Consider the following 25,019-nt stretch of genomic DNA (forward strand, 5'->3'; position numbering starts at 1 on the left):
CCTGATCTCTGCATCCTAACCAGTGATTCTAAAGGGACTGATTGAAGCCACCAAGGAACAGGTAAATTTCTTAGTTTTTAAATTTGCTTCACTGTGGCACCAGGAGGAGTAGCTCTTCCTAACCTCTCACCATCACTGCAAGCCATTGCCAGCTTATGACTGCACCATCCCTCCTTCCCAACTCGGGACTTGACTGTAGATCAGCTTGGCATCTAAGCTGGCCTATTATGAGCGACCTGACCAGTAAACCTGTGCAGTCGCCCAGTTGACTCCCACAGCTCACTGGCTTTATGGAAATGAGGCAGACTTGAGACTCAGTTTTGGAGTACAACTTGGACTTCTGTCCTTGGTACAAATTTCAAACATGCCACCTACCTGGTGCCTATTCCCAGTACAAAAATATTTTCTCCACCTTTTGTATCTTTATTACTGAGGTTCATGTTTGATTTTGCAGGGAACTAATTTCATAAACCATCCACTTTGTAGACAAATGCAGTGGGATAGTCAGCCTGCTTCAACAATTTGGGAATATTTGACATCTGTTTTCATCAATCCCTGTGCTGCAATGAGATTCTTGGCCTTGGCTTTAGGAACATTGATGGATAAAAATATTTGCCAAGTAGATAACCTTGTCACTGCCACAGCATTGCAACAACTGTGACGAGCCTAGTCAATATCTTTCTGTAGGCAATGGAGATAAGTAAATCTCTTCAAATTTGGTATAACCAACTAAAACAACTTGCTAACCTTAGACATTTTCAAACCTTTTGCATGTGTACTTTTTTGAAAATTAATTTTTATTTTAAATCTTCACAGCTACAGATGAAGATTCCGAAGATGAACAGGATAGCTTTGGCAGCAGTAGAACATTGGGAGATTCTGCTTAACGGACTCACGATGGGGCTTGTATAGCACAAATGGAATCAATGCAACAGTGAGGAAAGCCCCTGTAGGCTTTATTCAAATGGCTAACCATTGTATTCAAATTTCAATTTGCTTTTGCTAGAAATTGCTAGTGGAGCATCATCAAAGAATAATACTGAAACATTAGGTGCAGTTTCTCAATTTTGTGACTACATGATAAATGATAACATGCTTTATAATTTGATAAAATAACAATTAAGCAAAGCTTTTTATTTTAAGTTAGCATTAGAAACTAAGCAGTAAGGCGTCACATTGTATATTCATATAATCAGCTTTTCACTTTTTAATATTTTTGGTCTTGGACTGAATGTGGGCATCTGAAGTTTTGCAGCACAATACAGATTTGACTTGCTTGGATGAAATATAGGCCATGGGACTCTTTCAACTCCAGAATTTGCAGGAGATGCAAGAACCACAGGTTTCTGACATCATTAGAAACTTCTATATATTTAAATGGATATTTTTGTCCAAGTATGTTTCCTTTCATGAGTACATAGATTCATAACTGTCAATAAGGATCTTGATGCAATTTTAAGATAAATTGATTGCTCAGAATTTCTTGTTGGGACTGGGTGCCCCATTGGCAAATGGTGTTCAAATAAGATCCAGGTAAAATTGTCTGCCTTATCAAAAAATAGATATGGTGATTAAAGTAGCAGTTTTCTTTGTTCAGAAAATTATTAAAGGTATTAAGTTTTAAAAAAAAGTTCTTGTTACATTTTTGGCTTTTTACAACTGTTTTTGAGAAAATGTCATGTTTATAAGCCAAATTCCCTTGTAATTGTTACTCCTAGTATCTTCAACACAATGCACTTTGTTTCAAAGAGTGCACAATATTTAAATTTATGAAGTAAAAGTTTTTTGGTGTGAAAGAATTTCTATTCATAGATTGCAAGGTAATTATGGATGAAGCGAATCATTCAACCCATCTTGGTTCATCCAGGGAAAGTGTGAATCATTTGTTACTCTGACCTCCCTTAAAAAATGTATATCTAGGTTCATCAAACTGTTCCTTTGGTACATGTTGTCTAAAGTAATATAACGTGAGTACAAATGCATCTGTTACATTTTTGTTTTGTACTAGTTATAACTGGTGACCATAGTCTGCTGATTTACTTGAAACAAATCACTCAAAATTTTAGAAATCTGAAATACAAACAGCAAATGCTGGAAACTCTCAACAGGTCTGGCAGCATTGGTGCAGAGAGCAAGGTGGCTTCTGACGCCAGATCATTACTCTGAAATATTAGCCCAGTCTTCCTCTCTCCACAGCTGTTGCCTAACCTGCTAAGTGTTTGCCTTCCTGTCTTAGCTGAATTCACAGTTTGGCATGAAATAAATCATTTTTCATGGGATGATTTTTTTTTTATGTAAAGTCTTAAAAATCAGACTCTGGCTTTCCTTTTTAGGGCTAAAAACTGAAACTGGCATTTGGAAATAGATCCCAAGTGTGAAACTTGGCTGTATGATACTTCTTCCAAATACCTCTATCCACCTGAACAAATTAATTATATTTGCAGCTTAGTCTAATAAGCAAATAGAACAGCTATTGTGTGCTATCAAGGTTCTACAAGCAGCAGGGCCACAGCAAGCTTGGTAAGCCAAGTGGCCTCCATCAATCCTGTATGATTTTGAACACCTTATTAATCTTTTTGTCTTGTACAGATTACACTTAGTCTACGAACCAGCTGGGCTGAGTAGCCCATTTGTACTAGGTCGTTGTTTATGCTGCACATAAATCTCCTTTCACCTTTTCTTTAAATAATTTATCCATACACCTTTCATTCCTTTCTCCATCGTGCTTATCCAACACCTATGCCCTTTGCCTCAGCTACTGTATCTACCTCTGTAAAAGCTGATCTCATGAAAGCCAACCCTTGATTTTTGGCTTCAAATTTTGTAATTTTTCATATCTCATGTAAAAGACAACCTTAGTTTTTCAGACATCAAAGCCCATTGGCGGTCCCGTTCTCTTCCCCTCCCTTCTACCCTGGAGACTTCTTTACACACTTATCAAAAAAAGGCAGCAGGTGAGAGTTGTTGTCTAGGAAAGCCCTGGTTTCAACCTGCTTGTTTACTGAGCTGCTTGAAATGAGATTCCGCTAACATTGCCATCGTAGACAGCCCAAATCATAGTGCTCCCCAAGGAAGCACAATCATGACCGGACAATTACCAATTTTGCTCTGGTATGCTGGGGCACAGAGCTAAACAGTGCAGTCTGTCTCTGACTGTGGCAGACTGAACCTTGCCATCCATGTCATGGCAACAGGCAGCTGGCCAATCAGCAGACACATTTCAATATCCAATCCATTTACAGGATGCTGTGAGGGCCCAAATTAAGCACGCTTGTAAACCCTTCAAATATTACTCAACCCTTAACTTTTGCCTAAAAAATTCAACTTTTACATGGGTATATACAATACCTCTTGTGATTGTGCCATTTTCATTTTTCCCACTTTTGACCCTTAGCTCAAACTATCGCTACCATTCTATCTTCCTATCCACCTGCCATACCAAGCTTAAATCTCCCTTGGATAAGTCCATTAAGGCATCTGTCACGTCTCACCAACTTCCCTGCCTGGCATGTATATTAGGATATAACCTTACTAAATTCTATCCAATCCATTACCACAATTCATTAAGACTGTATGTCAGTGGAGCATTTGCTGCCTGGATCTACATTTTCCTCAGGAAGGTTCATGCCATCTATGATCTTAGTGTGAATGATTGCATTGTCATCCTGGCTTTGGATGAAATTAGGCTCTCAAGTGTCAACTCCTTGCCCCTTACCAAAGCCGCCTCCACTTGGCTATACTTCCCACTACTGCTCAAGTTGACATAGTGATGGTATGGCCCTTATGACCAAATTCATACCTTGGTCTCTCTCCTTATACTCCATTATCACATTCAGCTCCTTTTCAGCACCTCAGCATCCTTCTGTACCCCAAGGTATCCTTCCTCCGCCCATGGACTCAGTGAAATCAAGGCTGAGAAGCCAATCTCCACCTCATCCCCTTGTCTTCTCCATCTGATTTTAATTGTTCTTCATTTAACCCCTCTCTTCATCTAACTTGATCATATTCATAGTCATCCCTTTTTTTGCTATCTCCTTGCTTAGCCATCCATCACCAAATCTGTTGGATAACACTAAGTACCAGTGGATCTCAGTCACTCTTGTCGAAACGTCCACTATGCCAAGATCATCTTGGAGAGTAAAGATGGGCTTAGATTCTTATCTCTCATATGAATGGTCTCCTTTAATTCGTGTTCCTTTGCCCCATTGACTTCTGATCCACCTTCCCTGTTCCTAGCATGCCAGAGTAATGAAAATGTTACTGGACTAACAATCCAGATCCCACAATGACACTTTATAACTGAATTCAAATTATCAAAGAACTTGGATTAATAACAGCTTTTATGATCTCAGGGCATGTCAAATTGCTTTACACCCAATGAAGTACTTTTTTTTAGTGTGGTCAATGTAATGTTGGGAAACATGTGAGCCAGAACCAAAGGATCAGGTAAAACTCAGTGCCTGTGGCCATAGTACGTTTTCCCTTACTTGACATCTCTGCAGCTTTTGGCACAGTCAATCACATACTTTTCCTATTTCTGTCCTCCAATACCTAGTCGAATGGCAACATATTCCACAGCATTGGGCAGCTTCCACATTGTATAATGACAACACCAACTCTACTGTCTGCTTTGACCATCCTGTACTAGGAGTTTGCTTGTCTGACATTCTGTATTGGATAAAGTCCGCTTTCCTCCAGATAAACATTGGCAAAACTGAAGTCATTGCCTTTTCTCCCCCACCACAAACTCCATATCCTTTTTGCCAATTGTATCCCCTCCCCAGGCAACATCTCAAACTGAACCAGACTGTTCACAACCCTAGAGCCTTATTCCAAGTCAGCATGATGTGTGACTTGGAGGGGAATTTGCAAGTGGTGGTGTTCCCAGGTATCTGCTGTCCTTGTCCTTCCAGGTGATAGAGGTGGAAAGTGCTGTCAAAGGAGCCTTGGTCAGTTGCTGCAGTGCTCCTTTTGAATGTACACACTGCTGCCATTGTGCGTCGGTGGAGGAGGGAGTGAATGTTGAGGGTGGTGGATGGGGTGCTTATCAAGTGGGCTGCTTCTGTTTGCCAGGCAAGTAGTCCTCTGTTGTAGCTTCACCAGGTTGATACCTCATTTTTAGGTATGCCTAGTGCTACTCTTCGTATGCTCTCCTGCACTCTTCATTGAACCAGGATTGATCCCCAGCTTGATGGTAATGGTAGAGTGGGGGATATGCTAGGCCATGAGGCTACAGATTGGGGTTGTGTATACAATACTGCTGATGGCCCACAGTGCATCAATTTTTGAAAGCGACTGGACATAGTGGGAGAATGGTTAGCAAAGCTCATGTGTTCTTGGATTTCATAAATGTATTGAGTGCAAAAACTGGGGAGTTATGCTGAGCCTTTATTCTGTCCAATTATGGCCACCTCATTTTAGGGACGGTCACATGGACCAGTATTTCTTATTCAAGAAAATCGCAATTGATCCCTTTCCAATGGATGCAAAGTCTTAAAAGTCCTTTTCAAACATTCTTAAAACAGTTACAGAATCGACAAACCTTTTAAAGTAATCACAAATTTTCCTTACTGTACTGCTTCTGAATCAAAGATCTTCATGCATTCAATACTTCTGTGAAGAAGTAAGAAAGTGTTTAATAAAGGAAATATAGTGAATGTTTTGTATACATGGATTTTCAAAAGATGCATGAAGTGCTGCAGGAGGATCCTTGATGAAATAGGGCACATATCATTACAAGGAACTTGTCACCATATGTTGATAAACTTCCAGGTCTAATAGATTTGTTAATAGACGGAAGAAAAAGAAAAATCAGGCTTGCGTTGATATACAACCACTGGATGTCTCCAAGCACTTTACAACCAGTGAAGAGGCATAACAATCATCCCACTCGTGTTAATTTACAGCTTTATCAACTTGTCTTCACATTTTTTTAAAGATGTGTACCAGAACTGTTTCCCATATATTGTATATTAGCTCTCCTTATTCTAACAATTAAAATGTATCGCTAGATAATTATTCACTTTGGATAGATAAATTTTATCCAATGTTATCCATTCAGCCTGCTAACCTATCTGTCATCCTGAAATAAAATACTGAAAATATGCATGAGGCTAATCATATTTGCAAAGGGAAAAGATTACCGATTATTTCTGGCAGAATCTTATCTGCAACATTAATCTGCTGATTATTTCTAGAATTTGTTTTTGTAATATTTACTGCATTTGCAGTATTTTATATTTTTAACTCCACGTGAAGTATCTCTAAAGCCCTCTTAATTATTTGCACACCCTATTTTTGTTTTGTTTGTAAATTTGATTTTGTGCTCCCCATACGAAAGACCTGATTTATACGTATATCAAGAAGGGCAGTGTTCCATTTAATGCAGTAATGGTGCTCTGCCTCAGCTCCACTTAGTGCCTGCTCCCTTGATTCCCAGAGACGCCAAAAATCTATCTCCGCCCTAAACATACTCAATAATAGAGCATCCACAACACTCTGTGGTAGAGAATGCTAAAGATTTAGAATCTTTTGAGTGACGCAATTTCTCATCTCAGTCCTAAATGATTGACTCATCATCCTGGCAGTCTGATGTCCCTCTGTTCTAGATTTCACAGCCTGAAGAAACAACCTCTCAATGTATACCCTGTCAAACCCTCTCAATGTGATCATGTCTCATTTTTCTAAACTCAAGGGTATTGGACCAGTTTACTCAGCCTCTGATCCTAGGATGACCTCATTCCAGGAACCATTCTAGTGGAAGGGTTGTGAATCTTTGGAATTCTCTATCCCAGAGGGTTGTGGATGCCCATCATTGAGGCTGAGAGAGATTTTTGATGTCCCAGGGAATCGAGGAATTGAGCGGGCAGGAAAGTGCAGTTCAGGGTGAGGATGAGGATCAGCCATGATTGTATTGAATGACTGAGCAGACTTGAGACCATATAGTCTATTCCTACATATGGCCTTTGTTGTATTGCCTCCAATGCAAATATCCTTCCTTAAAAGTGGAGATGAAAACTGTACATAGTACTGTGTGCTCTCACCAAAGCACTGTACTATTGTAGCAAGACTACTTTGCGCACTCACTCTAATCCTTTTGCAATAAAGGCCAAATGCTTTTTGCCTTCCTAGTTGTGTACTGTGCATTCTTGCTCAGCATTCTTGTGTTCCTGTATAAGTACATCCAAGTCTCTGAACATCAACATTTAGACATTTCACTTCTTATTAAAAAAAATTCTGCTTTTCTATTCTCAGTACTGAACTGAGTAGCTCATACTTCCCTACGTTATGCTCCATCTGTTGCCTTGTTGCCCATTCATTTAACCTGTCTTTGCTGCCTCTTTGTGTCCTCCTCACAGCTTGCATTTCCACCTAGCTTATATTATTCTTGGTCTCTTCACCTAAATCTTTAATATAGGCTACAAATAGCTGAGGCCCCAGTTTCAGCCTGCCAATTTAATATTGCCCTGTTTAACTCTACTCTTTGCTTCCTGACCCTTAACCAATTCTTTTTCGTAGGAAATCCATGCTAATATAGTACCACCAGCTCCATGTGCCATTGTGTATTAGCCTTTTGTGTGGCACCTCTTTCAATGTCTTTTGGAAATGCAAGTATATTACATCATCTGGCTTCCTTTATCTACCCTCCTAGTTACATTCTGAAAAATCTAATACATTTGTCAAACACGTTCACTTTTGTAAAAACATGTTGACTTATTTAATCATACTGTGATTTCTAAGTACATTAAGACTTCCTTAAGAGATTCCAGCATTTTCCTAATGACTGATATAAGGCTAATTGGCCTGTAGTTCCCTGTTTTCTCTTTCTCTTTCTCTCTTTCCCCCCCCCGCCAATTACTTGAATAAGATAGTGAAATTAATTGGCCTCTTTTTGTTTAGCATGTATTAAGACATAGAGTTCCCCACCAGAAACAGTGGTGGAAGCAGAAACCATTGGTAGCTTTTAAAAGGGAAGTGGATAAATATATTCAAAAGGAAACTTTTGAAAGATATGGGGAATAGGAGTAAGTGGATTGTGGAACAGATGAGCTGAATAGAATGACCTTCTGAACTGCAGATTTCTATAATAATGACACTAAATGTCTGAAATAGTGCTAGGAGCCTGAATACTTTCTAACACCCCTGACCTCGATGGGCAAAAATATAAGTTTCAGATTTTCTATATTTTAATCATCTGAACCTGAGCTATATTATAAATTGAGATTTCTCCTGCTGATATCTGACAAATACTGGATTACAACCTGGTGGAATAGAATTTGGTTCTCCCATATTGCCATATGTCTTAAAGCAATTGTCCATAAGCTATATGAGGCCCTTTAATCTGTGACTCAATTTTAGATTTCAAGCACCAATGAGAGAGTAGCTTTTTCCAAACTAGCAGACTAACCAAATTCAAATGGACCAAAAGCCAGCATTTATTATCCAACCTGAATTGTCCTTGAAAAGGCAGTCGTGAGTTATTGTCTTGAAATGCTGCATCTGTGTGGTATAGGTTCAGCCCCCAGCCCTGTTAAATAGGGAATTCAAGGATTTTGATCCAGCAACAAAGGCACAGTGATATATTTCCAAGTCAGGTAGGTGTGTAACTTTGAAGGGAATCTTACAACAGATGGCATTCCCATGTGCCTACTGCGTTCGTTCTCCAAGGCGCTAGAGATTGCAGGTTTAGAAGGTGCTGTTGAAGTGTTGACAAGTTTCTGCAGTGCTTCTTTCAGATGATACTCATTGCAGCCACGATGTGCTGGTGATTGAGAGAATGAATGTTTAAGGTAGTAGGTGGGATCCCAATCTAATAGGCTGCTTTGCCTTGCATGGTCTCAAGCTTCCTGAGTGTTTTTGGCGCTGTAGTCATCCAGACAAGTGGAGAGTATTCCAGCACAGTGCAGACTTCTACCTTTGTAGATGAAGAGGCTTTGGAGAGTCAGGAGGCGAGTTGGACTTGCTGCAGAATACCCAGGCTCTGACCTTCTCTTGTAGCCACAGCATTTGTGGTTGGTCCAGTTAAGTTTCTGATCAGTCAATAGACCCCCCGCCCCCCTCCAGAATGTTGAATGTTAAGGGAGTTGCTAAGACACTCTCATTGGAGATTATCATTACCTGGCATAAATGTTATTTCCTGTTTATTGACCAAAGCCTGAATGTTGTCCAGCTCTTGCTGCATGCGAGCATGGATAGCGTTGTTATCTGTGGAATTGTGAATGGAAGTGACTCATCAACCATCAGCGAACATGCCCAGTTCTGACCTTATGACAAAGGGAAAAGTCATTGAGGTGTCTGAAAATGGTTGGGCCTAAGACCCTGAGGTAGTGCAATAATTGGCCTCCAACAACCACAATCATCTTTTGTATTAGGTAGGATACCAACCAGTGGAGAACTTTCCCCTGATTCCCATTTGCTTCAGGTTTACTAGGCTCCTTGATGTCCCACTTGGTCAAATGTTGCTTTGATGTCAAGGGCAGTCACTTTCACCTCACCTCTGGAATTGAGACCCTTTGTCCATGTTTGGACCAAGGCTGTAATCAGGCCTGGGTCTGCATGGCCCTGGCAGAATCCAACTGAGCGTCGGTGAGCAGGTTATTTATTGATGAGTTAAGTACCACTTGATAGCACTATTGACAACACCTTTGCTGTTGTTTGAGTGTGACCTGATGAGTGGCAGTAATTGGCTGAATTGGATTTGTCCTGCTTTGTGGGCAGGATATACCTGGGCAACTTCCCACTTTGGGCGGATGCAGGTGTTGTAGCTGTACTAGAGCTGAGCTAGAAAAGCGGCTAGTTCTGAAGCGCACAATTTCAGCAACACAACCAGGATGTTATCAGTGCTTTTGTTGTATCTAGTGTGCTCAGCAATTTCTTTATCACGTGGAGTGAATCAAATTGACTAAAATCAATATTTGTGAGGGACCTCAGGAGGAGGTCAAGGGGAACTGTTCACAACTGTCTCTGCCTCCATCTCCTTATGCAGTGTGTTTCACCTTGTGCCACCCATTCAATAGTGAAGACCCACTGAGGTGAGCTTATCTGTACTGGTGGAGGGTGAACTTGAATGATGTGATGTTGCCAGCTCTGGTGCTTCTTTGCAGATGACGACCCTCCTGCAGCCATAGGCTCCAACTCCTCTGCTGGCCCTGTGAGAGATGTAAGAATGGAGACATGCGAACTTGCCTGAATCATGACATAGTTAATGTAAAGGCATAGCATTGACAGGGGAAGAGTGCAGTCCACCCCCTTCAAGAGGATATTTTGAGATCATTTCATCCTTGAATTCTCAACTTTGGTGATGGTCTTGGGGCTGGGGCACAGGGCACGGGTGATGACAGGTGTTGGAAGTCAACTAATCTCAAAGTACACTCCTCAACAGTTAGATTCTGATTTCCATCACGTACTCCCTGACGCAATGTAACCCTCATCAAATCTAGTGCTGTGGTGTGGGTCAGGATCTGGAAGTTCATTCAACAGTATAGAGCTTTGCATGTCTCAAGGATTCTTCACTGGCTAAAGAGATGCAGTTGCTTGGCCTGTTCTCACAAGTTTTGGGTACGCTGTGGAGGCCATTGTGCCAAAATTTCTATCTAATTTCCTTGGGTTCCAGTGCGAAAGTCTCAAAGTCCGAGGACAAGTGTAAGTGTAATGAATGGCTGACATTCATTCATTCGCCACTGACCATGAGATCTTGCGCTTTTAAAAAAAAATGTATTTATCCACAGGATGTGGGCTTTGCTGGCAGGGCCTTCATTTATTGCCCATCCCTAGTTGCCCTTGAGAAGATGGTGGTGAGCTGCCTTCTTGAACTGCTGCAGTCCATGTGGTGTAGGTACACCCACAGTGCTGTTAGGAAAGGATTTCCAGGATTTTGATCCAGAGACAGTAAAGAAATGGCAATATATTTCCACGTAGGATGGTGAGTGACTTGGAGGGGAACTCCCAGGTGGTGGTGTTCCCTTCTATCTACCACCCTTGTCCTTCTAGGCCGTAGTGGTTGTGGGTTTGGAAGGTGCTGTCTAAGGAGCCTTGGAGAATTCCTGCAGTGCATTTTGTAGATGGTACACTCTGCTGCTACTGTGCGTCGATGGTGGAGGGAGTGAATGTTTGTGGATGTGGTGCCAGTCAAGTGGACCGCTTTGTCCTGGACCATGTCCAGCTTCTTCAGTGTTGTAGGAGCTGCACTCATCCACGCAAGTGGGGAGTGTTAGCTTCCTGCATAATACATAATTGTGGTTCAACATTATTTCCTCAATTCTACCCACAACTCCCCTGATTTTTAAACAAATTTAATTTGGCAAATCACTAGCTTTTGTGATTGAGCAGTAAAGTTCTCCCTTTCTATATCTATATGATTTCTCACTTTTAGCACATTTATTTATTATGCAATCCATTTTTAATACGAATTCTAGTTATGGTAATATTTTTCTGCTAAGTATTTTCTCCATTAAGAAATGGTTTATTTGGCTGATTTCCCTCCTGCAAATACAGCTTTGAACCAACCTCCCCCAGTTTATGTAACTGAGATGAGTTAATTTCCTCCACTTGCCATCACCCATGCCCTGCGCCCTAGTCCCAAGACCATTGCCACCATTAAAGTTGAGAAATATTTCAACTTTTTATTTTTAATACCTGTTTAAGTATCTGATAAAATTGGGAACCTCCTGTTTAGGCTTTGTGAAGGTAAACCCATTTTCTATCATTCCACAATGCTTAAACCTATTGCACTGGTGGTTTTGCACATTTTTAGAAAATATAGATTCAAGCCCTGCCCAAGGACCTAAACCTGTAAAGCAAAACTAAGTGATTGTTGTGGTGCCTTTCAGATGAGACATTTAAACAAAAGTCCTACAGCATACTCTAGTGGTTTTTAAGATTCTGTGCCACTATTCAGAGGTGCAGAGTTTTCGCCATTGTATTCTAGCTAAAGTTCTTTTGTTAACCAACCTCATTCAAAACAAATTACTTAAATAATCATCTTATGATGACTAATGCAAAAATTGCTGCCACATTTGCCTTCATAAAATTATATTTCAAAATAATTAATTGTGTAGAAAAACTTTAATATTTTTGAGACGTGATGGTGTAAAATACAGCAAAAGAACCAAACCTGACATGAGAGTTTTTAACATAATGAGTGGTTAGGATCTCAAAACATAGCCTGAATGAGAGGGAGGCAGATTCGATTGTGACTTTCAAAGGGTACTGGATAATTATCTGAGGAGAAAAAAGTTGCAGGGCCACAGGGATAAGGCAGGAGAGCCACAGGGATAAGGCAGGAGAATGGGACTTGCTGAGTTGCTCTTGCAGTGAGCCAGATGTAATGGGCTGAATGGCCTCCTGTGCTGTAACCATTCTATATACACTGCTATCCCTTTCAACCTTTCCAACTTCAAGTATTTGTATAGTGTATGACACAGGACTATTTATCAAATTGATTGCTGCCAGTAGTAAGTTCCAAGACTTGAATCACAAGATACAAGTGACACAAACAACTTCTTTAAGACAGTTTTAATGTGATTAAGCTGTTATATTTTCTGCAGTACACACGTCAAGGAATGAGTGATTCATGATCAGCCTGTAATAAAGTCAGTGAATCATGTATTAAAGGTTACTAGCTTTTATTACAGGTAGGTTACCATTTCATTTATGTATATGCTAATAATTTACATTTCTCTAGTCACTCCGTCACTCTCTTTCTCTCCGCCGCCCCCCCCCCCCCCCCCACCTTCCTCAACATAATCTGGAAATGGGAAAATTATGGGGGAGGAAGCTAAAAACAAGGGAATAGGAATGTTTTTGAAAGATGGAAAAAGAGTAATGTGGGCAAAATGCCTTTGGAAAAGAACTTCAAGAAGTAAAGATATAATACTGAAAGATTAGCCCTGTTTTATGGGAGTTAAGTAGTAAGCCAAAGATAAAGAATTGGTAGATGAGAGTTGGAACTAATGGTTGAGCATATCAGTGAGACATCATGAGATGGTGAAAATATTTGGAACCTCTAGCTTGAATGCACTCTGTAGCCTGGCAAAGATAGTGTTGAGAGTGCATGATTTATACAGGAGATACAGTACAGAATCAAGACATTCAGCCCAACCTGTTCATGGTGTTTATGCTCCACTTGAGCCTCCTCCCATCTTTTCTCATGTAAATCTGTCATCGTAACCCTCTCTTTCCTTCTTAATGCTTGTCCAGCTTCCCCTGAAATACATCTATACTATTGGCTTCAACCACTCCCTGTGGTAGCAAGTTCCACATTTTCAGCACTCTTTGGGTAAGTGGATTTCTTGGTAACTGTCTTATATTGATGTCCTTTAGTTATGCTCTTCCCCACAAGAGGAAACATTCTCTCTCTATCCACTATCAAAACCTTTAATAATTTTAAAAACTTGCATTAGGTCACCCCTCAGCTGCCTTTTCTTCAAGAGAAAAGAGACTCGGCCTGTTAATCCTTTCCTGATATTGTCATGAATGCTGAACCTTGCCAGACTGTTATGCTTTAAAATGTCCCCTTTAATTTAAGGTGAAACAGAACGTTTTGGAAAGGAGTTAGTGAAGTCATGATAAACCCCTCCACTTGGAAACATGACAATGTGATCTGGTTACCATGGGAAGAGAAACACAGAAACCCATTGAAGTGTTGGGTGCCAGTTTTAACACCTTTTTCACAATATCTCAGAAAAAAAAGACAGCTGTTGTTTGAGATGCAGAAACAAATAAACTACTGCTGTGGAGAAGCAGCTGGACTTTTTATGCTACCACCCAAGCAGAATGCTGAACAAATGGGGTTCTTGAGCATTTGGGGAACTGGGAATCACTGAGGTGTGACTTGTTGAAGATAATCAGTTTCAGAAAACTGGAATATGGGAGTGAAATAATTGTCAGAGGACACTGGAAGTTTCACTTGGTATAGAAGGGAGAAGAGGTCCTGCTGGGGCACTGGGAGTGACTGTTGGACAGTTGCTGTAACGCTATATATCTGCCAGCAGTGCGGCACATGGTGAAAGGGTTTCATAAGACATATTAAGGTTGCGTTAGGTAATGCGAAAATACCTTTTCTTTAATTCAATGTATTAGTTGCCTGTTGAGTAATGTTTGATCTATGTTTTTAGTTTGTTACAGTAAAAGTCTTAAAACATGAACTCTTGTCCTTCAGTTCTTTCCATCGGTTGCTGGGATGTTCATCCTTTTTTAAAAAAATAGTCCTGTCTCTCCTGGGATCATAAATACGTGTTTACCCATGTATTTCTGGTATCACCCTTTTATATGGTGACCAGGATGGCATGCAGTACTCTGAGGGAGATTTTATGGAGCCTCCAAGAGTGGGAAATATGGCACGCAGGGTGACTTAATTAGGCAGGATGCAAAATTTTGATTTGCTGATGGTGGATCATGATAGAGAGAAAATCTGCGGTCAGGCCTCAGGCTGCCCTGTGGCGAGTTCATACTTGTAATACATTTACATGCCATGAATAGCTTCGAGATAAGGTCAGCGGTGCATGAGAATCTTGTTGCACCTGGTTCACATTCGTTTAAAGTTGTCATGCAGTTGACTTTGGAGTTGTGTGTGAGGTCAGTTTTTCTCATTTAGCTCTATGGCACAGGGGAGCAGAGCAGCAGAACGGCAGCTTGCATGGAGATTCGGGAACAGCAAAGTTCAATCAGTGGTGCTGGTTGTAGAGTGTGGTCCAGAACATGGAAGAGTGAAGTAGGAAGGGCCTGGCCTACTTGGTATGGTGGAGGGTGATGGGGACAGTCATTTGATGTAAGAAAATGAGAGGCCTAAATGTGGGTCTATCAGAATCCTTACAGAGCTTTTGAATTCACCTACAACGTTTTAATTATACCCACAAAGAGTGATCTTGGACAATGTCCTTCGCAACATATAGAAGGGAGGGTCAGCTATGTCCCAGAGTGGCGAGTGCAACACTGGACATGAAAGTTCAATAAAGTGAACAAAACACAACAATCATTCATCCATAATAAAGGAAGTATCCCTAACTCCCCTGTGCCTATCAATTCATGCCACTCATGAGATGTGCCAGTACATTTAGCTCTCTGACTTATCAAGTCTCAACAAATAATGATGATCCACACATGAAGAAAGTGAAACCAGTGTAATGTGAATTATGTGCAAGTGAAATTTAAATTAGAGAAACACCTATGCTGGCTTTGTGCTCTCAATAAGTCTTATGTTAATGACAATGGAGTTGGGAAAGTTTTGGCTGTGATGCAGAGTGCCTGTTTGACCAGGAGGATGCTTTATAGCCCAGCCATAGATGCAACATTGCCAGTCTACGACAAATTTCACCACTGAAAAGCTTCCCCTGCCACAAAATCTCACATGTCTCCCATACAAGATGGTGGCACTTCACATTTTAATTGTAATCACCTGGGAAACAAGCAAAAGCAAGAATGTGGCACGCTCTTCCAGTTCCGCCTTAGGGAATTGCATACTGCCGACAAAATTTTACTGTGTGGTCTAAGATTTGCTACAGCTTAGTGTAATTTCCCTACTTTTCAATTCTATCTTTCTAGAAATACAGCCTAGTGCTTGGTCTGCTATTTTTAATGGCCATGCTGAACTGTGGCAGAGCGTTTAGTGATTGGTGTATTTGTCCCTTTAATCACCTAGACTTGCACCTTCCAAGTAATAAGTGACCTGTAGTTATCACGTCATTCTTCCTACCAAAATGTACTACCTCAGGTTTATGTGTGTTGAACTTTGCCAATTATTCACCCATTCTGCAAGTTTATTAATGCCCTCCTGTAATCTTTGCAGTGCTCCCCAGTGTTGACTATTCCTTGCACCACCAGCACCCTGCCCCCAGCACCCCGAAATTTGATGTAATGAACAGTAGTGGCCCCACCTTTTGTCACTGAATAATTACTTTTTTACTCCTGACACAGCCTTCCTTCATTTCATGATATACCAGTAAAATGTTGACCTTTTTGTTTTATGTTCCTTGATAATTTATTTTCATAGTTTCTCTTTGCCTTTCTAACTATTTTTAACTTATTTCCAAATCTTTTTGTATTTTCTCTGATGCACTCCTCAGTGGTCTATGTATTTAATGTATGCCCCTTTCCTAACCCTCATTTGTTCCTTTGTATTGTTATTCATCTATGGAGTTCCACTTGTGTTTAGTTTGTTCTTTCCTTTTAGCAGAATATATCTTTCCTGTACTCTGAACATGGTTTTAACTGTTTCCAATTGTTCTACGTCAATTTTTTTTGTTAATAATGGTGCCCATTTTAGTTTCTCAAGTTCTGCTGTTAGGTCCTCAATCAACTTTTCTTCAATCTATTAACTTGATTTTTGTCATACTTGCGTACTTCTCTATCATTATCTTAAAGTGTATTATATTATAGTGATGCAATCTGTGGTTTCAAAGCTTGTAGTTTTTGAGACAGACCCCAACTGGAAAGGGAAACTGACAAAGGAAACTGAGCCTCCAGTTTCTGAGGAAGTTATGATCAGAAACCAAAATTTCTGGTTGAAATCGTAAGAACACCAAGCCACCAGAGCTCCGATGATGATCCCAGTGGTCCAGTATAGGCAGGCTGAAGAAGACAGAGGCTCGATCCAGAAGCTGAGAAAACAAACATATGAACGAGGAGCAGGAGTAGGCCATTTAGCCCCTTGAGCCTGCTCCACCATTTAATAAGGTCATGGCTAATCTGATAGTAACCTGAAATCTGCTTCCCACTGACTGCCAAAACCTATTATCCCTTTGCTTACCAAGAATCTATCCACCTCTGCCTTAAAAAAACTCAAAAGACACTGCTTCCACCACATTTTCAGGAAGAGAGTTCCTAAGACCCCATGACCCTGAGTAAAATAAAATTAGCCTCGTCTCTGTTTTAAACGGGCGACCCCTTATTTTTAAGCAGTGACCCCTAATTCTAGATTCTTCCACAAGAGGACACATCTCTCCACATCCACCTTGTCAAAACCCCTCAGAATCTTATAAGTTTCAATCAAGTCTCTCCTTACTCTTCTAAACTCCAGCAGATACAAGCCTAGTCTGTCCAACCTTGCCTCATAAGACACCTCACCCATTCCAGGTATTAGTCTGGTAAACCTTCTCAATATAGGTCAGTTTATAGTTGCTGCAGCTGTTTACTTTTGAAGATGGCACTAGTGGATCTGCGCCATTCAGACAATTATAAGCAGAATTGAGGTTCTGTAGACGTGTCATTTTTGGTGAATACCGTGCCTGTGGAACTTGGGTTGGTTGTGTGCTGGTGTTGGCTGGGGATCCGGTTAAATCCTAGAAGAGGAGCTAAAGTTCTTCGTGAGGAAGACAGATCTTGGATACTTTTTAATTACTGGTTTTGATCAAGATCACAACATTATGGTCACTAGTGCCTAGATGTTTCCCTAATTTTTTATTTCTCTAATCTGCTCCAGTTTATTCCCAGTTACTCGATGCAATATCAAATCTTTCCTCCTTTGTTTATTTTACATATTGGATTAGAAAGGAATCCAGTATACATTGTAACAGCTTTACTCCCTTATTGTCTTTACCTACTCCTTCTTTCCAATTAATATCAGGGAGTTGAAATCTCTCATGATTATTATTCCAATGTTTTTTATTCAATTTGCTAATTTATTCCTCCACCTCCTTTTCATTATTAGGTGTTATATGGACCACACCTGTTAGTGTGATTGATCCTTTATTATCTTTTATCCCCATTCATATGGATTCTATTTTTGCTTTACTGATAACTGTGCATTTTTTCCACTGCCATTATGTTATCCCTAATAATTCAGCTACACCACCTCTCCTCAATCTTTCCCTATCTTCTCTAAATACATTTTATGTAGGATTTAAACATTACAAGTCCTGATTTTTCTGTAGCCATGGGCTGAATTTTACGTGCCAAAAGCAGGCAGGTAGACCCATAAATTTGGGTGCCATGCCTTTGGCATATCCACCACCAGTGCACCTGCCCCCATCCCCTCCACGATTTTATGAATGGCCAGGTAGGCACAGGTGGGTTGCCCACTTGTACCCCAATTGAGGTCCTTAAGTGAGTGATTAAATCCTGATTAAGGACCTCATCCTGTCACTGCTCTGATATAATGGGCAGCAGGACAGGTCTGCACCCAATGTGTAGCCTAGCAGACTGCTTGTCACTGAAAGGGGAGGGGGGTGGGGGTGGGGGGGCTGCTTCCTTCCCAAGCCCCCATGTTCCAATCAGAGGCCCCCCTTCCCACAGTTTTGCTCCCTATATTCATACTCCACCTCTTTCCCCGCCCACCCCCTTCTGTCCAGCATGCACCCCACCCCCTACCTCGGGCTGGCCCCAGCAAGATCTTGGACTTGCCCAAATGTCCAATCCATCAATGCCTTGGCCTACCTGCAGCATCAGCAGTGGCTACTGCTCTACTTGGTGCTGCTGGCCTCCAATTGGCTGGGAAGGCAAATGGTGAGGAGGACACAGTCTACAGAGGGATATAGACAGGTTAAGTGAGTGGGCAAAAAGTTAGCAGATGGAATATAATGTGGGAAAATGTGAGGTTACACACTTTGTCAGGAAGAATAGAGGTGCTGAATGTTATTTAAATGAAGGAAAACTGCAGAGGAAAAGCTAGCATACATGTTCAGCAGGTAATAGGGAAGGCAAATGGAATGTCAGCCTTTATTTCAAAGGGAATGCAGTGTAAAAATAGGGAAGTCTTGTTAAAACTGTACAAGGCACTAGTTAGACCAGACCTAGAATACTGTGAAGTCGTAGAGTCACAGAGGTCTACAGCACAGAAAAAGGACCTTCGGCCCTTCCAGTTTGCACCAGTCAAACGAGTACCTAATTATTTTAATCCCATTTTCCACCACTAGGCCCATAGCCGTGTATGCCATGGCATTGCAAGTGCACATCCAAATGCTTCTTAAATGTTATGAGGGTTTCTGCCTCTACCATTCTTTCAAGCAGTGAGTTCCAGATTCCCACCACCCTTTGGGTGAAAAAATTCTTCCTCACATCCCCTCTAAACCTTCTGCCCCTTAACTTAAATCTATGCCCCCTGATTATTGATCCCTCTACCAAGGGGAAATGTTCCTTCCTGTCTACCCTATCTATGCCCCTCATAATTTTATACACCTCAATCATGTTCCTCCCTCAATCTCTTCTGCTCCAGGGAAAATAACCCCAGTCTATCCAATCTCTCCTCACAACTCAAACTTTCCAACCCAGGCAACATCCTGGTAAATCTCTGCACTGTCTCTAGTGCAATCACATCCTTCCTATTATGTGGATTCCAGAACTGCACTCCAGCTGTGGCCTAACCAGCGTTTTATACAGTCCCAGCATAACCTCCCTGCTCTTATATTCTATGCCTCAGCTAATAAAGGCAAGCATCCCATATGCCTTCTTAACCACCTTATCTACCTGTCCTGTTACCTTAAGGGACTGGTGGACATGCACATCAAGGTCCCTCTGATCCTTGGTACTTCCCAGGTTCCAACCATTCATCATGTATTCCTGTGCCTTGTTTGTCCTGCCCAAGTGTATCATCTCACACTTATCCAGATTAAATTCCATTTGCCACTGATCAGCCCATCTGACCAGGCCATCTATGTCCTCCTGTAATCTAAGGCTATCCTCCTCACTATTTACCTCCTCACTATTTAACACCCCACCAATTTTCGTGTCATCCACGAACTCACTGATCAACCCTCCTACATTCAAGTCGTAAGTCGTTTATATATACCACAAACAGCAAGGGACCCAACACCGATCCCTGTGGAACCCCACTGGACACAGGCATCCAGTCACAAAAACATCCCTTGACCATCACCTTGATCCAATTTGCCAAATTACCTTGGATCCCATGGGCTCTTAACTTCATTATCAGTCTCCCATGTAGGACCTTATCAGGAGCCTTGCTGAAGTCCAAATAGACTACGTCAAATGCATTGCCCTCATCTACACACCTGGTCACCTCTTCAAAAAATTCAATCAAATTGGTCAGATATGACCTCCACTTAACAAAACAATGCTGACTGTCCTTGATTAATTCCTGCCTCCCCAAATGTAGATTAATTCTGTCCCTCAGAATTGCTTCCAATAGTTTTTCCACCACTGAGGTTAGACTAACTGGTCTGTAGTTCCCTGGTTCATCCCTTCCTCCCTTCTTGAATAACGGTGCCTCATTGGCTGTCCTCCAGTCCTCTGGCACCTCTTCTGTGGCCAGAGAGGTATTGAAAATTATTGCTAGCGCCCTTGCTATCTCCTCCCTTGCCTCACTCAATAGCCTGGGATACATTTCATCCGGGCCTGGAGATTTATCTACTTTTAAGTCTGCCAGACCACTTAGAACCTCCTCCCTTTCTATGCTAATTTCTGTAATTATATCACAGTCCTTCTGCCTGATTTCCATACCCATGTCATCCCTCTCACTTGTGAACACCGACACAAAGTATTCATTTAGAACCCTACCTACGTCTTCTGGCTCCACACACAAATTACCACTGTGGTCCTTAATGGGTCCTATTCTTTCCCTAGTTATCCTCTTACTCTTTAATGTACTTGTAAATTAACTTTGGATTTTCCTTTATTTTTCATGCCCCCTTTTTGCTCTCCTGATTTCCCTTTTAAGTTCCCCCCTACACATTCTATACTCCTCTCGGACTTCTGCTGTTTTGAGCCCTCGGTATCTGCCATAAGCCTCCCTTTTTCTCTTTATCCAACCCTGTATATCCCTCGACATCCAGGGTTCCCTGGATTTGTTGGTCCCACCCTTTGTCTTTACTGGAATATGTTGGCCCTGTACTCTCCCTATTTCCTTCTTGGATGAGTCCCACTGCTCTGATGCAGATTTACCTAAAAGTAGCTGCTCCCAGTCCACTCAGGCCAAATCATTTCTGATCTTATTAAAGTCGGCCTTCCCCCAATTTAGAACTCCGAATTTCTGGCCCATCCTTGTCTTTTTCCATAACAACCTTGAATCTAACAGAGTTATGATCACTATCTGCAAAATGCTCCGCCACTGATACCTCTACCACTTGCCCAGCTTCATTCCTTAAAATTAAGTCCAGGATCGCCCCCACCCTTGTTGCACCTTCTACGTACTGACTTAAAAAGCTCTCCCGGATGCATTTTAAGAATTCCACTCCCTCTAAACCTATCACACTATGACTAACCCAGTTAATGTTGAGGAAGTTGAAATCCCCCACTATTACTACCCTATTATTTTTACACTTCTCTGAAATTTGTCTACATATTTGCTCTTCTGTTTCTCTTTGACCGTTTGGGAGCCTATAGTACACTCCCAGCAATGTGATTGCTCCTTTTTTGTTTTTCAGTTCTACCCATATGGCTTCATTTGAGGAGCCTTCTAAGATGTCATCCCTCTTACTGCTGTAATTGATTCCTTGCTCAATATTGTGATACCCCCTCTTACCTCCTTTCCCTGTCTCATCTGAGGACCCTATATCCTGGAATATTGAGCTGCCAAACTTGCCCCCCTCTCAACCATGTCTCTGCGACAGCAATGACATCATACTTCCATGTGTTAATTTGTGCCCTCCACTCATCCGCCTTATTCGTCAGACTCCTTGCATTAAAATAAGTACCATCCAACCTTTCCAAAATCCCTTGTGCCTTAACCGGCCTATAATTTCTATGCATTCCAGACTTACTTGCTCTCTCTTCTAATTTTGGCTGTGCATCTCCCCCTGCTGAACCTCCTGTCAGGATCCCATCCCCTGCCAAGTTAGTTTAAACCCTCCCCAACATCACTAGCAATCCTCCCAGCAAGAATATTGGTCCCATTCAGATTCAGGTGCAACCCGTCCACCTTGTACAGGTCCCACCACCCCCAGAAACGGTCCCAATGTCCCAGAAATCTAAAGCCCTCCCTCCTGCACCATCTCTCCAGCCACGCATTCACCTGGACTAACTTCCTAATTCTGTACTCACTAGCACGTGGCACTGGAGGCAATCCAGGGATTACGACCTTTAAGTTCCTGTTTTTTTAATTTTGGTCCCCTTATCTAAGGAAAGATATATTAGCATTGGAGGCAGTCCAGAGAAAGTACACTAGGTTGATCCCGGGTATGGAAGGATTTTCTTATGAGGAGAGGTTGAGTAGGTTGGGCCTGTACTCATTGGAGCTTAGAAGAATGAGAGGTGACCTTATTGAAACATATAAGATTCTTAGGGGGGCTTGACAGGGTAGATGCTGAGAGGTTGTTTCCCCTTGTGGGGAGGCATAATCTCAGAGTAAGAGGTCACCCATTTAAGACAGAAATGAGGAGGAATTACTTCTGAGGGTATTGAATCTGTGGAATTCATTACTGCAGAGGGCTGTAGCGGCTGGGTCCTTTAGCATATTCAAGGCTGAGATAGACAGACTTTTAATCAGTAAAGGAATCAAAGGTTATGGGGGAAAAGGCAGGAAAGTGGAAACTGAGGATTATCAGATCAGCCACTATCTCATTGAATGGCGGAGCAGACTCAATGTGCCAAATAGCCTAATTCTGTTCCATGCCTTATGGCTGGCAGCTCTGTGAGGTGGGATATCATCCTGGAGATGGAGATAAGTCACACCTTATACTAATTTAAGGTCTATCGCCGACTAAGTGGATGTTGACTCTCCCCTGAAATTTATGCTGGGATGTGTGGGGAATCTGTCTTCAGGGTAAAATCCAGCCTCTTTTCTCAATAATCCCGACGATGTCTGGTTTCTCGCATTGAATGAATGTCTCTCGCTCCCCTGTTTTATTATAGACATTGGATGCATTCCTGAACAGACATTTTAATTCATTTTTAAATAGGATTTCCTCTCAATTTATGTTTGACTATATCTTTAGATTATTGTTCTATAACTCCATTTATTCCCTTGCCATCAATATCCTCCCTTACTTTATTCTTTCCTATGCCCTCCTTCCCTGTTTTGTTTACATTTAGGCTGTTTGCATTTCTTGCAGAGCCCTCCCCCATCTTGTTAATTTAAAGACTTTGCCTGCTCCTTATTTAACTTTTCCACGATGTCATGTGCCTCATCTAGGTGGAGCCCATCCCATCAATACAGCCCCTTCTGTCCAAGAACTGGCACCTGTATCCCATGAAAAGGAACACTTCTTTCCCAAACCAGCCCTTCAGCCACATGTTAATTCTGCTGATCTGTCTCCTCCTATGCCAGTTTGCACGTGGTTCGGGCAATAATTCAAATATTATTACCCTTGAGGTCTTGCTTTTTAACTTATAGCCTAATTCCTGGTACTCCATCAGCAGGGCCTCTTCCCATTCTTATTTTTGTTACTTGTTCCAACATGGACCGTGACAACTGGATTTACCCTCTCCCTTTCCAAGTTTCTGTCAGCTATCATGAGATATCTTTACCCTGGCACATCAGGTGTGCAACACACCCTTCGGGATTCTTGTTCATGGCTGCAACGAACACTATCTATCCTCCTAATTATGGAGTCTGTTTTACTACCACATTTCTATTCTGCTCTTCCTCCCCTGGACAGCCTTCATGGTCATTATGCCTTGGACTGTATTGTGGCTGCCCTCCCTGCAGCCTTTCTCTTTGTTCTCACAGGTAGCATGTATATCATACCTGTTGGACAAGAACAGTGACTGTAGTACCTTTTTTAAAGTTTTCAGTTTCCTTGAAGTTGTCTAACTATAGTTTCAACAAATTCCCCATAAAAGTTGGAATTTCCTTGCCTTTAACAGCCCCATCAGTGTTGTGCAGACAGTTAAGTCCCTATTAAGACCATAAGACATAGGAGCAGAAATTAGGCCATTCGGCCCATAAAGTCTGCTCCGCCATTCAATCATGGCTGATAAATTTCTCAACTCCATTCTCCCACCTTCTCCCCGTAACCTTTGATCCCCTTACCAATCAAGAACCTATCTCGGTTTTAAATACACTTAATAACCTGGCCTCCACAGCCTTCTGTGGCAATGAATTCCATAGATTCACCACTCTCTGGCTAAAGAAATTTCTCCTCATCTCTGTTCTAAAAGGTCTTTCCTTTACTCTGAGGCTCTGCCCTCGGGTCCTAGTCTCCTACTAATGGAAGCATCTTCCCTACGTCCACTCTATCCAGGTTTTTCAGTTTTCTGTAAGTTTCAATCAGATCTCCCCTCATCCTTCTAAACTCCATCGAGTATAGACCCAGAGTCCTCAAACGTTCCTCATATGTTAAGCCTTCCATTCCTGGGATCGCTCTCGTGAACCACCTCTGGACCCTCTCCAGGGCCAGAACATCCTTCCTGAGATACGGGGCCCAATATTCTAAATGTGGTCTGACCAGAGCCTTATAAAGCCTCAGCAGCACATCCCTGCTTTTATGTTCTAGTTCTCTCGAAATAAATGCCAACATTGCATTTGCCTTCCTAACTACCGACTCAACCTGCAAGTTAACCTTAAGAGAATCTGGACTAGGAGTCCCAAGTCCCTTTGCACTCCAGATTTCTGAGTTCTCTCCCCATTTAGAAAATAGTCTATGCCTTTATTCTTCCTACCAAAGTGCATGACCTCACACTCCGCCACGTTGTATTCCATCTGCCACTTCTTTGCCCATTCTCCTAACCTGTCCAAATCCTTCTGCAGCCTCCCCACCTCTTCAATACTACCTGTCCCTCCTCCTATCTTTGTATCATCTGCAAATTTAGCCAGGATGCCCTCAGTTCCTTCATCTAGATCATTAATGTATAAAGTGAAAAGTTGTGGTCCCAACCCTGACCCCTGCGGAACTCCACTAGTCACCGGCCGCCATCCTGAGAAGGACCCTCTTATCCCTACTCTCTGCCTCCTGCCAGACAGCCAATCTTCTATCCATGCTAGTACCTTGCCTCTAACACCATGGGCTCTTATCTTACTGAGCAGCCTCGTGTGCAGCACCTTGTCAAAGGCCTTCTGGAAGTCCAAGTAGATAACACCCATTGGCTCTCCTTTGTGTAACATACTCATTACCTCCTCAAAGAATTCCAATAGATTTGTCAGGCATGACCTCCCCTTGATGAAACCATGCTGACTTTGTCCTATTTTACCA

General features: G+C 41.8%; 1 protein-coding gene across 3 annotated transcripts in view; it reads left to right on the forward strand.

Annotated features, from left to right (window-relative positions):
- marchf7 (membrane-associated ring finger (C3HC4) 7) overlaps nucleotides 1-25,019 on the forward strand; it is an 81,975-nt gene that overhangs the window by 44,740 nt on the left and 12,216 nt on the right. For 2 of the 3 annotated variants that reach the window (XM_041201845.1, XM_041201843.1), the window contains exon 11: nucleotides 817-1,630. In XM_041201845.1, coding sequence (XP_041057779.1) covers nucleotides 817-887 — 71 coding nt within the window. In that variant the 3' untranslated portion in view covers nucleotides 888-1,630. Of the gene's footprint in view, nucleotides 1-816; nucleotides 1,631-25,019 lie in introns of those variants that run through there. The other variant, XR_005944638.1, reaches the window with a different exon arrangement.

Source organism: Carcharodon carcharias, chromosome 12 (genome assembly GCF_017639515.1).
Source record: "Carcharodon carcharias isolate sCarCar2 chromosome 12, sCarCar2.pri, whole genome shotgun sequence".
In the NCBI taxonomy this organism is placed as follows: Eukaryota; Metazoa; Chordata; class Chondrichthyes; order Lamniformes; family Lamnidae; genus Carcharodon; species Carcharodon carcharias.